Source organism: Triticum aestivum, chromosome 2D, assembly GCF_018294505.1.
Source record: "Triticum aestivum cultivar Chinese Spring chromosome 2D, IWGSC CS RefSeq v2.1, whole genome shotgun sequence".
Classification (NCBI taxonomy): domain Eukaryota; kingdom Viridiplantae; phylum Streptophyta; class Magnoliopsida; order Poales; family Poaceae; genus Triticum; species Triticum aestivum.
In genome coordinates, this window is record NC_057799.1 from 13092937 (window position 1) to 13110972 (window position 18036).

The 18036-nt window shown below is 47.9% G+C and overlaps 3 protein-coding genes across 6 annotated transcripts; 1 reads left to right on the forward strand and 2 right to left on the reverse strand.

Annotated features, from left to right (window-relative positions):
- Positions 1-1073: 1073 nt before the first annotated feature.
- LOC123051093 (nicotianamine synthase-like 5 protein) lies at positions 1074-3215 on the reverse strand. Of its 3 annotated transcripts, none has more exons than XM_044473866.1 (2): positions 2851-3215; positions 1074-2302 (listed from the first exon to the last, which is right to left on the reverse strand). In XM_044473866.1, exon 2 carries the CDS (start codon positions 2260-2262, stop codon positions 1402-1404), a length of 861 nt encoding a protein of 286 aa, XP_044329801.1. In that variant the 5' UTR covers positions 2263-2302; positions 2851-3215; the 3' UTR covers positions 1074-1401. The 3 variants fall into 3 exon arrangements, with proteins under 3 accessions (XP_044329801.1, XP_044329800.1, XP_044329799.1); XM_044473865.1 differs by having other exon boundaries at positions 1074-2325; XM_044473864.1 differs by having other exon boundaries at positions 1074-2307; positions 2851-3211.
- Positions 3216-4802: 1587 nt separating this feature from the next.
- LOC542779 (basic endochitinase A) lies at positions 4803-6951 on the forward strand. Of its 2 annotated transcripts, XM_044473863.1 has the most exons (3): positions 4803-5652; positions 5886-6277; positions 6651-6951. In XM_044473863.1, the coding sequence occupies exons 1-2, from the start codon at positions 4823-4825 to the stop codon at positions 6271-6273; spliced, it is 1218 nt and encodes a 405-aa protein (XP_044329798.1). In that variant the 5' UTR covers positions 4803-4822; the 3' UTR covers positions 6274-6277; positions 6651-6951. The 2 variants fall into 2 exon arrangements, with proteins under 2 accessions (XP_044329798.1, XP_044329797.1); XM_044473862.1 differs by lacking the exon at positions 6651-6951 and having other exon boundaries at positions 5886-6479.
- A 4848-nt stretch (positions 6952-11799) lies between these two features.
- Positions 11800-14850, reverse strand: LOC100682521 (heat shock protein 83). Its single transcript, XM_044473867.1, has 3 exons — positions 14422-14850; positions 14153-14294; positions 11800-13927 (listed from the first exon to the last, which is right to left on the reverse strand). The coding sequence occupies exons 1-3, from the start codon at positions 14569-14571 to the stop codon at positions 12081-12083; spliced, it is 2139 nt and encodes a 712-aa protein (XP_044329802.1). The 5' UTR covers positions 14572-14850; the 3' UTR covers positions 11800-12080.
- Between the last annotated feature and the right edge of the window lie 3186 nt (positions 14851-18036).

Genomic DNA, 18036 nt, shown 5'->3' on the forward strand with positions numbered 1-18036 from the left:
TTCCCTTCCCTCTGACTCGGATTCTGCCGGCCGTTCCGGCGTTCCTTCTCACCGGACAATCTTTCCTGACATATGTGTTTTCCACCTTCAGAAGAGCACGGAACCGCCCACAACAAGTCACCTGCAAATAAACAGCTTGAGAGTTGAGTACATAGTCATATTCAAAGTTTCAAACGCTCCAGTCCAAGGATGGCTACTTCAGTTTCTTGCTCAAACATTGATGGGCTGACACAAGCAACTGAGACAAAGCAAAACGCACTGACACGGCATGCATGATTGATTGGCAGGAGATTCGCCCGGACCAGCCCAGCCCGTAGAGAAACACAGACCCGTCTTGCTTGCCTTCGTCCGAGGAATCACCTGCAGGGATCGCTTCCTACTCGAATTCGGCCGCGACAAGAGAGAGCAGCGACGCTCGCTGTCTTGATCATCACGGCCGTGCTCGAGACACGGGAGCCACATGAGACTCCACGCGGCTCGAGGGGAAGCAAACGTGTGCCCATCCATCCTCTGCGTGCTGCCGGGCATGCTTCTTTCAGCTCAGATTCTGCTCTTCATTTTTGCAAAATATTCCAAAAAGATCACAAAACCGCGACAAATCACCTGCAAAGAAACAAAGCAAAAGCTTAGGTACATAAGCTGGGAAATCTTCAGGGTGACAACATACACAAGTGTCCCCCCTCAAGTTGTTAGAGACCAGGGGCCTTCTAAATTCTACCACCTCTGTTTCTAAACTGCCAAAACGTCTTGCACTTAGAAACAGAGGGTGCCTAATGTGAATGTTAATAGCCCCTTGATATAATGGATCATGCTCAAAACTCCATAGTTAACTTTAGTAGAAACAACTACTAATGCTCCCAACATACATCACCAACCAACATCTCTTTAATCTGATGCTTAACTAACCCCAACTTTAGTAAAACAGCTACTCCCAACCAACATCTCTTCAATCTGATGCTTAACTAACCCCCAACGTTTCTTAAAAAAAGCAACAGAAAAATCATCCAGCCCTGGTGTTAAACTGGTTTTCAAACTCCTTATAACATGTCAATCTCATATAATGAACGAGGTTGGAGCAGTAAATCCTAAATAGTTGAATAGGAGATCCCCACTAATCTATTTCTCTCAACATGCAAACATGCATGTGAAAAGATTTTCCATTCTTCTATGCTACTTGTGTCCAATAAATATTTTACAAAACTATACAATAATCAAATACAATAAATCATTTGTATTTTCAGTTTTGATACTGATATTATTAAGCCAAATACTCATGTTACAATCAAACATCGTTGAAACATATTGCAACCAGTATCCGCATCAATGTGCGGGGTATCATCCAGTTATTATCAATGTGAGACACAATTTGCACAGGCAGCCAGGCTCCTCTTTTTTCTTAGTTTAAGCACTCATTTCCTGTGATATCTTCACCTTCCGTGCAACAATGAATGAGTTGAACACCTCATCGCCTGCAGGGTGGTGCACGGCCAGCACTTGGAACCCGCCACGCCCGATATCGTCCAGCTCCACTACAGGATACAGGAACGCTCGCGCCCCGTGGGCGCTTCGCGCGACGAGCACCGCCCCATCTGCCATGTGCTTCCCCAAGTGCGCGATGGCGTCGGCCTTCTCCTCGGACGTCATTCCCACGAGCGCCGCCAGGAAGACCACATCATACGCGCCGAGCTCAGCCGTGAGGTCCGCGACTTCGGCCGTGTGGAACGCCATGCGCGCGCGCACGCCCTCGTCCGCCGCGCCGACCAGCTTCCTCGCCCGGCCATTGGCCACGCTGCACCGGTCGTAGTTGTCGAACCGGGTGTCCGGCAGGTGGTACGTCGCGAGGAAGAGGGAGCTGAACGGCAGCGGTCCCGACCCGATGAACGCCACGTGGGCCGGGGCTGCCACGTGACCGGACAGAAGATCGTGCTCGAGCTTGCTCAGGTTGATGTAGTTGTCAAAGTAAGGGAAGCGGCCGAGGTGGTCGAGCGGGTTGTCCAAGGCGGTGAGCATGTCGGAGTAGTGCGCCTCGAGCAGCCCCTCGGCGGCCGAGCAGAGGCGGATGAGGTCCTGCCGCATCTCCTGTGCCTCCGGGCCGAGCTTGGTCACGTCCACCGGGCTCGACGGGACGCACGCCGCGACCAGCTCAGTGAAGAGCGCGTCGACTTCGGGGGACGGGCTTAGCGACGGGAGCTTGGAGATGGCGGCGTGGAGGCCGGTGATCTTCTCGACCAGAGCAGCCACCTCGCTGTTTTCGGCCTCCATGTCACTTGACTGCCAAGTAGGTATGGCTGGTGTTGTAGTGCTGTTCTGAAAAACAAATGTAGGCTGTAGTGCTATGATGGAGCTGATGCTTGATATAATACGAAGGAAAAAAAAATCAATGGAATTGCAATTGATTGAGCAGTTCGATGAGCTGTGGAGAGTGAGGGGTGGTATGTAGCATGGAAATCGTATGCGTGGCGCGCTTCATGCTTGCACAGACGTGACGGCCTGCTTCGTGCCTCTAATTTCCGACATGCGGCATTGCATCTTGCTGACCAGCTCATGATTTGGTAGCTAGCTTGACGATATACTAAATTTGGAATGAGGGGATAGGTGGGTAAATTTAGTCTCTGGCATGTGCCTACGAGCCAACCTCTGTTGAATATTCACTCGGATCTGAAGAAAAATGGCAGAATAGAGTTGTTCTTTACTAAGATCTACCTAAGTTGAATGTGATTTTCTTTTGTCTAAATCAGTAGATCTAAGCTTAGTCTCTATGTAAATCTCAGTATAGAGACAGTGGACGGTGGGAAACCGACTGAGCTGGCGATGCGGGCACAGAAAAAGCTTCAGTACCACTGGCCTTACCCGTAGCAGCCGGCCGGCCGGCGTCCGCTCCCGCTCCACCGCGAGGCCCCCTTCAGCCTTCCGCGGCCTGACGAGTCTCTCTCCGTCGTGGAGGGGAGGCCGGCGACGTTCCCGGGCCCCCGAAGCGGAGGAGGGCACCGGCTGCGTCCCGGCGGGAACGGGATGACGCTGCCGTCTGCAGCGGGGCAGCGATGGCGAGGATGACGGTGCAGGGAGGCGGCCGGAGCTCCCTCGCGCTGCAGGTGGTGGCCGGAGTTCAGATCGGGAAGGCTTCTTTGGCTGGAGACTGGAGAGAGGAATCGGGGAGAGGAGAAACCGAGCTTGACGACAGGCGCATCGTGTATGTTTTTTCTTTTGATTGAGGGAATATTATTATTCCGGGAGTTGGGCTGGATTATTCTAGAAAGGAGTTGGGCTGGATGGGCTACGCTATGGTTTGCCACAGCCAGCAGCAGCCCGCACAATTCTCAAAATTCTCAACAAAAATAAAGCAGCCGGCACAATTTTGCCAATATGCATGCTATGAGTCTGTGTAAGTGGCATAGAGGAGTGAATTGCATAAAACCACGATTTTGGGGGCTAGGTTTGCGAAAAACACTAGGATACAGTTTCTCTGCAGAAAACACCACATTTTGCGTAATGGTTTTGCAAAAACCACTGATCGGCGGATTTGGCTGCGATAAGTGAGTTTATTGACAGGTGGGGCCTTTTTTTGCCTACATGGCGTAACTTTTTTGCCAGATGGGTTTTAATCTAAAATTACAAACTAGACCCTAGAATTTTACATAAACACACCTAAATCAAAAATGAAAAATGCAATTAGCCCCCTCTTCTCGTTCTGCAGCAGATCGGCGGCGCGTTGTCCGACTTGTCGTCGGCGGAACCGCGCCGGCGACGCCATCGCCCCGAACAGGCGGTCCTTCTCGCAGCAGCTCGACGAGGTCAGCGAGAGGCTCCTGCTCGGCCTCCGCGAGGCGGTGGCAGCACCCGACGGTGGCAGCGCCATGGACAACGACGAGTCCCCGGGGGTCGGCGAGGCGGCTTCTCTGCGGCCATGGAAGGCGCGCACCCGACGACGACGCCGCGCCTTGATGTCGTCCCCCGCGCCCGTCGCGAGCCCTTCGCCCCAGGCGTCGGAGCGCAAGCGGAGGCTGGTCCGTGCCGACGCGCTCGACGGGGCATGGTTCTCCGCGACGCTCTTTGCCGAGGAGATCGAGGAGGACGTGTACGCCCGCGCCATGCAGAAGCAGCTTGATGTGGACTCGATGTCCCCGGCGCCCGGGGGGGCACGGGCTTATGCATCTCACGGCATGGACGGTGGTGCCCGGCGAGGTAGGCATGCGAGCGCCGAGATCGCTGGATCCGGCCCGAATACAGGACGAGGTCAAAATCCCCTCTGCCTCGTCCGGGGTCGGGATGGGGGCGGAGAGAAATTTGGGGGACTTTTTCGCATTAAACCTAAACTGTTATGCCACTTAAGTAGAAAACGGACCCCATCTGCCATAAGCGCACTTAAACGAGCCAATTGTGCCCATAAGTGGTTTTTGCAAAACCATTACGCAAGATGTGGTGTTTTCTACATAGAAACTGTATCCTAATGTTTTTCGCAAACATAGCCCCTAAAGTCGTGGTTTTATGCAATTTACTCGGCATGGAGAGGCCGCACGCGTACCTCAGAAGAGAGATTAATTTAGTCGGCGGTGGAAAAAGCAGAACAAGGATTATCACTCATCACTTAAACTCAATCTAACGGTTACAATCGGTCGATTGGGGTCTCTGTAATTCACAATCACACACCGAGAACCATCAAAGCCCCAAGAATGATTGAAGAATATTGTTTTCTAGTAACAGGATAATCTTGTTGTCCTGTCTTTGTAGCTACACCAACCCCGTCCGCGTCTTCGTCAAGCATTAACTAATTTATCAACCAAACGTGGCAGATGGATCAATTTGTTGTCCATTTCAACAAGTTATGAGGGTGGACATGGTCATGTGCACTGCAGTGCAGTGCAGTGATGAAGAGGATAAGGGACGACGAAAATTCTTCGCAAGAGGCGTGCATGGGCACTCCCCATGTGCAATCATGAAGAGGTTGCATGACAGGCGAAGCTTCTTCCGGCCAGCCGCCGCGCTCCAGAATTCAACGGCCAAGACTAGCGCACGCTTAAATTGTTCCATAAAATGGCGGCACTCGGCGCCTCGGGTCATTCATCCAACCATGTCCACGCTGAGAGCGCGGTGTGCGACGGCCGTCCTGGCCGTCGTCCTGGCGGCGGCCGCGGTCACGCCGGCCACGGCCGAGCAGTGCGGCTCGCAAGCCGGCGGCGCCAAGTGCGCCGACTGCCTGTGCTGCAGCCAGTTCGGGTTCTGCGGCACCACCTCCGACTACTGCGGCCCCCGCTGCCAGAGCCAGTGCACTGGCTGCGGTGGCGGCGGCGGCGGGGTGGCCTCCATCGTGTCCAGGGACCTCTTCGAGCGGTTCCTGCTCCATCGCAACGACGCAGCGTGCCTGGCCCGCGGGTTCTACACGTACGACGCCTTCTTGGCCGCCGCCGGCGCGTTCCCGGCCTTCGGCACCACCGGAGACCTGGACACGCGGAAGCGGGAGGTGGCGGCCTTCTTCGGCCAGACCTCTCACGAGACCACCGGCGGGTGGCCCACCGCGCCCGACGGCCCCTTCTCATGGGGCTACTGCTTCAAGCAGGAGCAGGGCTCGCCGCCGAGCTACTGCGACCAGAGCGCCGACTGGCCGTGCGCACCCGGCAAGCAGTACTATGGCCGCGGCCCCATCCAGCTCACCCAGTAAGCACCCACAAACTCTCTTCAGCTCATGTAGTTCTCTCCTAACTCAAAGCTTCTGAGTTTTAACGAAAAATTACCAGCATCTGTGACAGTGCCGTCAGCGTAATTAGATCAATGATAAAGTATATATTTTCACTCACTTGATATGATATTGTTTGGAACTTTGGATTGGTAAAAACATAAAAAGTGTAGTGTCTTTGTTGGCCTGATTGTTTCATGCTGGATTGATTCAGCAACTACAACTACGGACCGGCGGGCCGCGCAATCGGGGTGGACCTGCTGAACAATCCGGACCTGGTGGCCACGGACCCGACAGTGGCGTTCAAGACGGCGATATGGTTCTGGATGACGACGCAGTCCAACAAGCCGTCGTGCCATGACGTGATCACGGGGCTGTGGACTCCGACGGCCAGGGATAGCGCAGCCGGACGGGTACCCGGGTATGGTGTCATCACCAACGTCATCAACGGCGGGATCGAATGCGGCATGGGGCAGAACGACAAGGTGGCGGATCGGATCGGGTTCTACAAGCGCTATTGTGACATCTTCGGCATCGGCTACGGGAATAACCTCGACTGCTACAACCAATTGTCGTTCAACGTTGGGCTCGCGGCACAGTGAGATGGTAAGACTATGGGTCCTTGATATGCATGTGTGGATGTGATCACACATAAATAAATAATCTTGGGAAGTACTTTATGACCAAATAAATGGATGACCAGACCTCCCACGTGTGTAATGGTACATTTACGTCGATGAACGGAGAGGAATCACCTTTATTAAAAAAAAAGTTATAGTAGTTTATGCAGAAACGTCTGCAAACTATATGTCGCCTAATGTCCATACTCGCTTGTCTCAGTGGACAGTTATTTCGTACCTCCTCCGCCCCAAAATAAAATAAGCGTCAACCTTTGGTTGGATAATTAGAGTGACAGTGATATTCCCAGCTCACTAGGGTTTAAGTCCTGGTGCTCACATTATTCGTGGATTTATTTTAGGATTTTCGGTGATGCGCTTTCAGTGGGAGGAGACGTTTCCGTCGACTACGAGGCGCCTACGGTGACTTTGTAAATTTCAAGATGATATGCCGACTCAGTCTCTCGAAGGTGCTCATAGGGGTAAGGTGTGCGTGTGTATGTTCATAGGGATGAGCGTATGCGCATATGTATGAGCGCTTGCGTTTGTACTATGTTAAAAAACACTTATTTGAGACGGCTGAAGTACTCTACTAATTTTGCTAATAAATTGACGAGTGTTTAGAGCAGAAATGAATTTACTTGCCCATTTCTTTACTTCAAACTATTTGTTATTTACGCTAGTCAGATTTCAGTTATGTGGTGGAATTATTATATTTGACATGCAGGTTCCAAACTACTTTTTTTAACCGAGAAAGGGGGCAACAGTGCCATATATTTCAACTCATAGACATAATACAGAGTGAAAGTACATAACCCTGTCGGGGAGAAAGAAGAAGAACTTGAATTACAGGGCATGGCCTATACCCATGGGCTAAGCAAAGATAACCGGAAGAAGATCTAATCAGAAGGATTAGAGCAACTTCAATGTGGTTACCCAAACGGAATTTGTCCGCTTTTATCCGTTTGGGTCGGCCAAGCGGGCGTGCGCATCCGCTTTTTGATTTGGGTCGGCCGGTGCGTCCAACGGGTGGCAGACGCATATTTGCACGCGTAAAAAAAAACTTCAGAGACACGTGTCCGGAAAAAACTTCAGTAGAACTGGCTTTACCCGTAGCGTCTGCTCCCGCTCCACCGCCAGCCCTCTCCGACCAGGAGGGGGGGGGGGGCGCCGACGTTCCCGGGCCCCCGCAGTGGAGGAGGACACTGGCTGCGTTGTGGCTGGCCGGTGCGGCAGGATGATGTCGTTGTATGCAGCGGGGCAGCGAAGGCAATGAGCATGCCGCGGGGAGGCGGTTGGAGCTCCCTCGCGGTGCAGGTGATGGCCAAAGTTTAGATGGGGGATTGGATCAGTTGCCCCACTTTTATATGGGGTTTGATGATTTGCCTCAGGTTTGTCTCAATGGCTGGTGGCCCCGGTCCCATCCGTCAATCTCGGGGAGCAAATAACTTAGAAGTAAAGTGGGGCAATAGATATAACTAGTAAAATGCCCGTGCAACGGGTTAGCAAAACTGTGACGTTCCAATCAAGCAATTGAGAACATATAATGTATAACCCACCTTATTAATCCAAAATTAAATAAAATTGAGCGCTAGTTACACTTATATAAGAATATAATACATTTAGTTGATGGATTACATGCGAGAAGCTTAGAGACCACAATTTATTCTAAAAATCTTAGTTTAAATTTAGCAATTGAAACTTTCGTTATTCATCATAGAGATACAAACCGTGACTCTGTTTTTGTTTGGAATTTTCATTGTAGACACAACAATATAGAATACTACTTATATATATGCATCTGTGAAATTTTTCAAGACATTTTGTAGAGTTTTGAGCACCAAAAAATTTAGATTTATGCTAATCCTGAGAAGCTTAGAAGGAGTAGAGAAGAAAGAGATATTCCAACCAATTTCTTTATTTTTATTTTCTTTCAACCCCTTCTTTTGCCACTGACCAGTGGGTCTCTTGGGTCAGTCCAGCACTCCAGCAGCGTCAGCTACTCAACTCCAAGGGACACGCGCCGGCAAGGGCCGCAGCATCCTGCCCGGCTGTCTATTCATCTTTTCTCCTCCTCCACTCCTCACTCTTTTCCTCCCCCTGGATCCCCTTTCTTGTCAAGCTCGCTGGGGACGCCCCCGCTTGCCGTTGCAACGCCAGCCATTGGCCGCCAGCCGTCGGTCCGGATCGACGCTCACGCTCACGCCTCCGGCTCCGACATGCACGCCGATTGGACGCCGCCGTGAACCACCTCGCTTCTCCGGTGCGCTCTTGCTCCTAGGTAGTTCCCTAGCTCGATTGTTGCTCTTGCCGTCCCTTTAATGGTGATTCCTGGCTCCGGCGTGCAGGTACGTCTTGAACCAAGGTCGCCTTTCTCGGTTCCGTCGGCGCTGTTGCGACGCCGCCGCGGTCATCCTCCTCCCCGAGCAGCTCTAGGGGCCGTGACGGGCTCCGCGTCGTCCGCGTCTCCTCTGGACCACGGACTCGAAGCCGTGGGCCCCTCCTACTTCTTCCTCGACCGCTGACCGCCATTGACGCCGTCCGAAACTTGCTGCCACGAACAGCAAGGTGAGGCCGTGAGGAGTCATCTCTGCCTGTTGCTGCTGCTCGCTGTTGGCTTGCTTTGCTGCTTGTTGTTGTTGCCGCTGCTGACTGCTTGATGCTGCTGGTTGTTTTGCTTACCGATGCTGCTTGCTTTTGTTGCTTGCTGCTGCTGGCCTTGAGCTGCGGGTAAATGAGAGAAAGAAAGGAAGTTTTACATTTGTATAGGGAGATGGTCGTATTTAGATTCATTTAGAAATGGCCATGTTTCAGTACCGTTTAATTTACTTGTTCGTCGTAAAGTCAGACTAAGCCTAGTCTTTCCTGTGCATAAAAGTTTCAGAAAAATGCTCAACCTGCTGAACTTGGAAAATCCATAAAAAATCATTCCAGTTTCTGTTTGGAGCAGTACTGATATGGAGTTGGCTGGTTTAAATTGTACTGTAGCAATGGAAAATATGAACATGGTCAATATTATTGCTTGGAAGTAAAAGATCATGTACTCCTTTAACAACACGTCTTTAGATCTGGTAAAAATTCACAACTTGCATTAGAAAATGTTGTTGTCAATTTCAGTATCTTCATTTTCATCTTACTGTATGACATCATATTCTTAGCTTTGTTTGACATGGCTAGGAGTTGCTTGTTGTTCATGATCAGCGGGTCATGGCATTAACTTGGATTAATTAACATGGAAACAAATAAGTGAATTGTGAGGGTCGTGGTGGGAGTGTTGGCTTCGATGGGACGCGTTAGTCATGGTCGGACAACCATTGACTAATCCCCTATCGAGGCACTTCCCGGAATTTGAACCCTGGTGGGTTGGGGATAGCAGGGTCCACCTAACCATCTCAACCACATGTTGGTTCGCTCAGTCGCCCTTCTATTATTAGGTAGAGAGGTAGAGATTTCTCGGGTTAAGATCGGGAAGGCTTCTTTGGCTGGAGAGAGGAAAAAGGTGAAAGGAGAAACAAAGGCTCATCGTGTATGTTTTTTTAAGGCCGTATGTTTTTTCTTTTGATGGTAGTCATTATTCCAGGAGTTGGGCTGGATCATTTTAGAAAGGAGTTGGGCTGGATGGGCGTGTCCAGCAAGTTCTTCTACAAAAAGAAAATCTAAAAAAAACAGCTTTTCTTTTTTTTTTTGCCCGGAAAAAATAAACACGACAGTGTGTACTCTATTTTTTTCTGATCAAAAAATGTGCACCGTTTCTATTAGAAAAGGACCAACACATAGAAAATTTAATAATCGCTTTGAAAAAAGGAAATTTAATAACCCATAACATATATGAGAATCACTGATGGAATTTTTGGATAAGGGTATGATCAGATACCTGATGATTGTATAATTGTAGGTACGAGAAGGTCATATTTGGGTGCAGGGTGACAATATTTATATATGCATCTAATGACTTATATCGCAAAAAAAAAAAAATGCATCTAATGACTCGAGGCAGTTTGGACATGTGCCTTATGGTCTCGTACAAGGGAAGATGTCCTATCGGGTATGTTGAGTAACTTTCTGTTCTGCTTCCCCGTTAGCTTAATGAAAAGCCTGATGAAGCTTTGGTGTGGTTCTGTACCCTGTCGTAAGATTTACATGTACAGTTTAAAATTGCCCAAATAAGATTTCCCGTCCACTTTGGGATCAGGTTTGTTTTTGTCATTGTTAACTAGTGATGCTCTTGAACTTAATTTTTTTAGTAACCGATTTAAAACTGAAACTGACATGTTATATCTTTATTACATGCTGTGAATATTAGGGCAAGTAATGGAGAAATTCACTTTGGCTCATAGGTGTAGATGAACCCATTTTCTAAATACGAATTTTATAAAGTAAAAAAACATCAAATAAAAAAATCCCGTGTGTATATCCGGACATTATGTTCGTGCACAAAGTTTCGGTGAAAAAGGAAAAATTTTGTGGCTTGTGTAAGAAAGAATTTTTTTTATGCTTGATTATAACTATTCAGGAGACATTTTTTTTAATCTTTTTTATACATGCCACAAAAAATGTTTTTTCTTTGTGACATTTTGTGTGCGAGCATAGAATGTCCGGAATGTACACGCGAAATTGTTGTTCGGAATTTTTAATATTTTAAAATGTGTTTTTTATATATTTCAAAATAGATGTATCTACACCTATGAGCCAAAACTCCACTCTCCAAGTAATGAGAATATTCCAAGTTTAATTTCAAGTGCTTCGGCGTCCTTCCATTTCATAATTCTTATCGTGGTTTTAGATCAAATTCAAACTAAAACCACGAACGTCGGAGTAGTGCTTACTAGAGTAGCAACAGACTCAAGTTACGGTTGGAGCAGTTCCTCACTGCCTGCAGAAATAAACTTTTTCAGTCCAGGCAGGCAGGCATCCTCAGAGGAACGCAAGAACTTTCTTTAGGCTTTACAACGGTAGCCAATCTTTGGCACCAAACAAATTATGCTTCAAGCGATACATATATTCAGCCTGGCAGTCAGCAAGACTCCGATGACGCGACACTGACTGACACTCAGACAAAACATCTTAGGACTTCAGACTTACACTCTCCTCTTTTTCTTCAGAATTCAACCACGCGCAGATAGATGAAACGCAAAAGCTTCTTCAGGCGTGAAGCTTGTTGTTAATGGAACGGCGTGTCAGTGATAGGATCCGAGTTGGATGAAAGGCAGGCTAGGTAATCGCGGCTTTCAGTGCTTACATCTCACCGTAAATTTGAAACGCGGAAGAGTGTTTCAGACTAAATTATCATCTTCTTCAGACTAGACAGAACATTTTCTCGCTGCCACTTCTTCGTGCAGAAATATACTTTGTACCGAAATACTTGTAGCTGGGGTCTCCAACTATAGCCGACCTGGATGCAAATTCAATTCAGAAGGCGCTCACATACAGCACACAAAAACTTTCTTCAGACTAACACTCTGAATTTGATCAATTATCTCCAAATTTGATCAGAGGCAGTTCGAAAGCATCAGAAAAGAAGGCAATGTATTTTTTCAGACTTAAAAACTCCTGTTTTTTTCTTGAGAATTCGACCATACAGGGAACAAACTCCCTCAGTTCTCACATCTCATACATCGCCAAAAGACACATAGTGACACTGATATTTGACCCGAGAGTCAAACAAGAAGGACACTGACACTACCGGACTAACTTCACCTTGACACGCAGCGACCACTAGGACTCACTCTCACTCACCATGGACAGACACTGCTCATCTTCTTCTCCTCCTGATTGGAATGAACTGAAATTCTTCAGTCGACCTCCTCCATCTTGCTCTCCTCGGCGCCCTCCTCCTCCAGCGCGGGCATGTCAGCATCCTCCTCCTCCGCATCGGCCTGATCATCGATGTTGAGCCCGAGCTTGAGCATGCGGTGGATCCTGGCGGCGAAGGTGTTGGGGTCGTCGAGGCTGAACCCGGAGGTGAGCAGCGCCGTCTCGAAGAGCAGCATCACGAGGTCCTTGACGCTCTTGTCGTTCTTGTCGGCGTCGGCGCGCTTGCGGAGCTCCTCCATGATGCCGTTCTCCGGGTTGATCTCCATGGTCTTTTTGGAGGACATGTATGCGCCCATGCTGCTGTCCCTCAGCGCCTGCGCCTTCATGATCCGCTCCATGTTGGCCGTCCACCCGTACTCGCCGGTCACCAGGCAGCACGGCGAGTCCACGATGCGGTCCGAGACGACGACTTTCTCCACCTTGTCGCCGAGGATGTCCTTGATGGTCTTGCAGAGTCCCTCGAAGGCGGCCTTCTTCTCTTCCTTGCGCTTCTTTTCTTCTTCAGTTTCTTCGTCGAGCTTGAGCCCCTCCTTGGTGGCGGAGACGAGCTTCTTGCCGTCGTACTCCTTGAGCTGCCCGACGGCGTACTCGTCGATGGCGTCCACCATGAAGAGCACCTCGTAGCCGCGCTTCTTGAGGCGCTCGAGGAAGGGCGAGTTCTCGACGGCCTTGCGGCTCTCGCCGGTGATGTAGTAGATGTCCTTCTGGCCCTCCTTCATCCGGGTGACGTAGTCCTTGAGGCTGGTGAGGTCGTCGCCGCTCTTGGTGGAGTGGTAGCGGAGGAGGTCGGCGAGCTTGGCGCGGTTCTGCGAGTCCTCGTGCACGCCCAGCTTGAGGTTCTTGGAGAAGGCCTCGTAGAACTTGGCGTAGTCCTCTTTATTCTCGGCGATCTCGAAGAAGAGCTCGATGCACTTCTTGACGAGGTTCTTGCGGATGACCTTGAGGATCTTGTTCTGCTGCAGCGTCTCCCGGGAGATGTTGAGGGGGAGGTCGTCCGAGTCGACGACGCCCTTGACGAAGCCCAGCCACTCCGGGATGAGCTCCTCGCAGTTGTCCATGATGAAGACGCGGCGCACGTAGAGCTTGATGTTGTTCATCTTCTTGCGGGTGTCGAAGAGGTCGAAGGGCGCGCGGCGGGGCACGAAGAGCACCGCCTTGAACTCCAGCTGCCCCTCCACCGAGAAGTGCTTCACGGCCAGGTGATCCTCCCAGTCGTTGGTGATGCTCTTGTAGAAGGACGCGTACTCCTCCTTGCTGATCTCCTCCGGCTTGCGCAGCCAGATGGGCTTCTGCTTGTTGATCTGCGCCCACTCGTGGCTCACCTCCTTCACCTTCTTCTTCTTCTTCTTGCTCTCGTCCTTGTTCTCGGAGTCGTCGTCGACCTCCTCCACCTCGCCCTCCTTCTTCTCATCCGACTCTTCATCTTCGTCGTCGCTGATCTCCTTCTCGGTGGTCTTCTCGGTCCAGAGGTAGATGGGGTAGCTGATGAACTCCGAGTGCTTCTTGACGAGGTCCTTGAGGCGGCGCTCCTCCAGGTACTCGAGCTGGTCGTCCTTGAGGAAGAGCGTGATCTTGGTGCCGCGCCCGAGCCGCTCGCCCTCCGTGTCGAGGGTGACGGTGAAGGAGCCGCCGGCCTGCGACTCCCACACGTACTGCTCGTCGTCGTTGTGCTTGGTGGTGACCACCACCTTGTCGGCGACGAGGTAGGCCGAGTAGAAGCCGACCCCGAACTGGCCGATCATGCTCACGTCCGCCCCCGCCTGCAGCGCCTCCATGAACTCCTTAGTGCCGGAGCGCGCGATGGTGCCCAGGTTGTTCACAAGGTCTGCAGCCACGGCAAACAATCATCAGAGACTTGGTCGTCATCAGATCAGAGGCAAACGGAAATTCAGTCTGAAACTCTGAATTATCAGTTCTCGTCAGAAATTCAGACATTCATTCAGGGATTCAGCAACAGTTGAACAAGAAATCAAAATTCAGACATTCAGAAGCGTTTGCAACGAACGATTGCACGTGAAGATTCAGCGGGCATAGATAGATAGATGGATACCTGACTTGGTCATGCCGACGCCACTGTCGATGATGGAGAGCGTCTTGTTGGCCTTGTCGGGGACGAGTCGGATGAAGAGCTCCGGCTGCGCGTCGAGCTTGCTCTTGTCGGTCAGGCTCTCGAACCGGATCTTGTCAAGCGCCTGCAAGCAAAGCAGCATTCGCGTGTGAGCAAATCAAGCAACAAATCAATCATCTCTGATTCTGACGACGAACGAAACAGAGGAAGCAGAGGAAACAGAGGAGGAGGAAGGAAGAGACATAACATACATCAGATGAGTTGGAGATGAGCTCGCGGAGGAAGATCTCCTTGTTGGAGTAGAAGGTGTTGATGATGAGCGAGAGCAGCTGGTTGATCTCCGCCTGGAACGCGAACGTCTCCGTCTCCGCCGCGCCGCCGCCCATCTGCACGTCCGCCATGGCTGTCACCGGAAAATCGCACAAGATTGGGTTGGGTTGGGCGGGAAGAAGCTGGATTGAACAGTGGGTGGGTTCGCTCGCTGCGTGCAATGCGACTCGATTCGCTCGCTGCGGTGGTAATCGCGGTGCTTGCTTGTCGCGCTGAGAGAAGAGATTTGGGGACAGACAGATGGACCAACAGGTGGCGAGCGGGAGGATTTATACCCCGGAGATGGAATCGGTCGGGGCCTTCGCAGGTGTTCTGGTGCCTTCCAACGGATTGCGGGCACGAGCTCGCTCGCGGGGAGGGGGCGGGAGCTTGGGCGCGCATTCGCGGGGGTTCCCGAAGGTTCTTGCGGCTCCGTTCGTGCGCGGCGAGGGAAGCGGTTCGCCTTGGCCTGGCCTAGCGGTGTCCCGAAGCTTCTACTTGCAGCTACATACAATGGACCTCAGAAGAAACGGGAAGCTATATCTCGCACGCACGCACGCACGCCCGCCTCTACCGCCCGCGTATGGCCCGGCCCATGAATGCCCAAGCCAGAAAGCAAAACTGAATAGGGGGGTAGAGGGCACGTGTGTTGCTGTGTCAAATCGAGATTGTGTCGGTGCTCGCTCAAGTTCCACACTATCAAGAATCATATCATTGGGTGGACGCCCACCCCTCGAAAGTAAAAATCATTGGATGGATGCCCGGCCGTTGAGAAGGCATGACGCTTTGGGACTCCCAAAGAACAATGTCAAAGAAACTCGGCGAATGAGCTCGTAAGTTTGGGTTTCTACTAGGGCTTCCTTTATTTCTTTCAGTTTCCTACCCGAACATCTTGTAAAATGCACGAGAAACCTATGTTAAACATAAGACATGTGTTTTCCAGAATACGCGATGAAACCATTTTCAATATGACACATACATTTTCTAAATACATACGGACCATTTTAACACGCGATGAACATGTTTTCATACATGACAAGCATTAGTTAGATTCACTAAAAAAATTAAGCCATCATGAACACATTTTAAGTTCACGATGAACATTTTTAACACACCATTTAAATACATTCTTCAAGACAATGTGAACATTTTAATACATGATGACATGAACATTTTTTACATGAACATCTTTGTAAATTATTGATTTTGTGATGTTCATCAATTTCAATAACAGCCTGAATTAGTGTTCATGAAATTTTTGAAAAAATGTTCGTGATGTTCATCCATTTCAATAAAAACGCGAACTAGTGTTCATGATTTTTTTTTAATGTTCAAAAAAAGGAAAAATATTCATGAATTTCAAAATTTGTTCCCACATTTCAAAAAAAATCACCGGTTCAAAACTGTTCGCTGATTCAAAAACTATACATGAATTCAAAACAATGTCCATGCATTTGACAAAAAACGTTCATCAAACAAAAAAGTGTTTATGATTTTCAAAAAGTGTACCCAAATTTCAGAAAACGTTCACTGATTCCAAAACAAATTATGAGTTCAAAAAATGTTTGCAAATTCAAAAAATGTTCATGGATTTGTAAAAAAGTTCATGAATTCAAAACAATGTTCATGATTTTAAAAAATATTCGTGAATTAGTAAACAATTTTTAGGAATTTGAAAAATTGTTTATGATGTAAAAACAAATGTTAAAGAATTCAAAAAAAAATGCTCATGATCTCAAGAAAAAAATGTTCAATATTTCAAAAAAATGTTCACATATTTGAAAGATGTTCACGGTAAAGAAAAAGAAAATAGTAAAAGAAAAGTAAATAAAAAGGAAAAATAAAGAACAAGAAACGTAAACGAACAACTGACAAGAAAAATAAAGAAAAAACCAGAACCAAAAACGAAGAAAAAACCATAACCTTCCAAAGACCGGTGAGGAATACACCTAAAATGGGCCTGCCCAAAGGTTGATCGAGCTCGCTAGAGGGGTTGCGCTCTGGGTCGCTCGCGGGCGACCTGCGTGCCAAATAGGAAACTCCGCTTCTACTAGGACCGGGGGGAACAAAGATGACCTTGCCTACTGTGCGATTCGTGAGTGACAAGTGTTGCCAGCGCATGCCCGGGCATACATTGCTCAGGTGAACCAGGCCCAAGCCCGGCAGACATTGCTCAGGTGGTACTGGGCCGGAGAGTGCAAAATTGTGCGGTCAGCTGCAAGGGTCTCCAACTGGGGAGTTGTAATCTAGTAGCACTCTTAGGGCTAAGTATTTTTGTATTGCATTTTCTCGTTAGATTTCCCATCTTCGTATTGCTCTCTCTCTCTCTCTCTCCTCTCTCTCTCTCTAGCATCTAGCACCAACATTGTACTTCACATGCATGCACGACAGTAATGTGGCAGAACCACTCTCTTTTTTCTTCCACACAATAAATTCAACATCTTTTTCACCTTGGCTAATTTACATCAATATCTTTTCAACTATATATTTGTTTTTGAAATATTTTTATATTTGAACTTCTTGTGCCAAAATCTTTAAAATGAGACCAGTCTTGGATATTTTTTTAACCACATTTAAATTTGAACGTATGTTTCACATTCTGAAATAATCTGTTTCACGATGTCACATTACAATTTCACTTTCTGTTGTCGCTGTTTCATAATTCGAACGTACATTTCACTTTTCACTGACTTGGTGCACAAAAAAGATCTATTTCAATTGCATATTTATTAGAACACATATTCCACTATTTTGAAATAAACTATTATACATGTCCAAATAATCAGTTTCGTAATGGTACATGACAATTTTCACTTTGTATAGTTACTATTTCTCAATTCAAAACTTACATTTCACTTTCCACTGGCTTGTTTAAAAAAAATCTATTTCAATTGCACAATTTTCAAAACACATATTTTCACTCTTTTGAAATATACATGTCCAAATAATCAGTTTCACAATGATACATTAGAATTTCACTTTCTGTAGAACTCTTTCATAATTTAGAACCTACATTTCACTTTCCACCGTCTTGTTTAAAAAAATAACATATATTTCATTTACACATTTTTTGCATTAACACATTTCACTGTTTGAAATAATCAGTTTCACAATGATACATTATAATTTCATGTTATGTGATTATTACTATTTCACAATTCAGAATCTACATTTTATATTTCACTAGTCTGTTTCACAAAAACCACATCTATTTCAATTGCATATTTTTCAAATAACATTTCCACTTTTTGAAATAAACTGTTATACATTTCAAAATAATCAGTTTTGCAAAGCTGGCATTTCAGTTTCATATTTGGGTTAAATAGGTTTCTAGTGAAATAGGTTTTTTTTGCAATTTTTTATAGTGAAATAAGTTTGTTTCACATATGAAATGTGAAACATTGAAATTATAACGTATTTGAAATGTGTCCAATATTGGTCTTATTTAAAAGGGTTTGATGCCAGGAGTTCAAACATATAAAAGAACTCAAATAGAAACTTATGGTTTACGAGATTTGGATGATTTAATCTAATAAAGATGAAATAAAAGGTTGGAT

What these genes read in the sequence shown, in the direction of transcription:
- LOC123051093 (XM_044473866.1), bottom strand. Translation starts at nt 2,262, where the DNA reads ATGGAGGCCGAAAACAGCGAGGTGGCTGCTCTGGTCGAGAAGATCACC.
- LOC542779 (XM_044473863.1), top strand. Translation starts at nt 4,823, where the DNA reads ATGAGGGTGGACATGGTCATGTGCACTGCAGTGCAGTGCAGTGATGAA. An exon ending in GGCCCCATCCAGCTCACCCA is followed by an intron (nt 5,653 to 5,885) that starts GTAAGCACCCAC and finishes GGATTGATTCAG; the next exon opens with CAACTACAACTACGGACCGG.
- LOC100682521 (XM_044473867.1), bottom strand. Translation starts at nt 14,571, where the DNA reads ATGGCGGACGTGCAGATGGGCGGCGGCGCGGCGGAGACGGAGACGTTC. An exon ending in TCATCTCCAACTCATCTGAT is followed by an intron (nt 14,295 to 14,421) that starts GTATGTTATGTC and finishes CTTTGCTTGCAG; the next exon opens with GCGCTTGACAAGATCCGGTT. An exon ending in CGTCGGCATGACCAAGTCAG is followed by an intron (nt 13,928 to 14,152) that starts GTATCCATCTAT and finishes CCGTGGCTGCAG; the next exon opens with ACCTTGTGAACAACCTGGGC.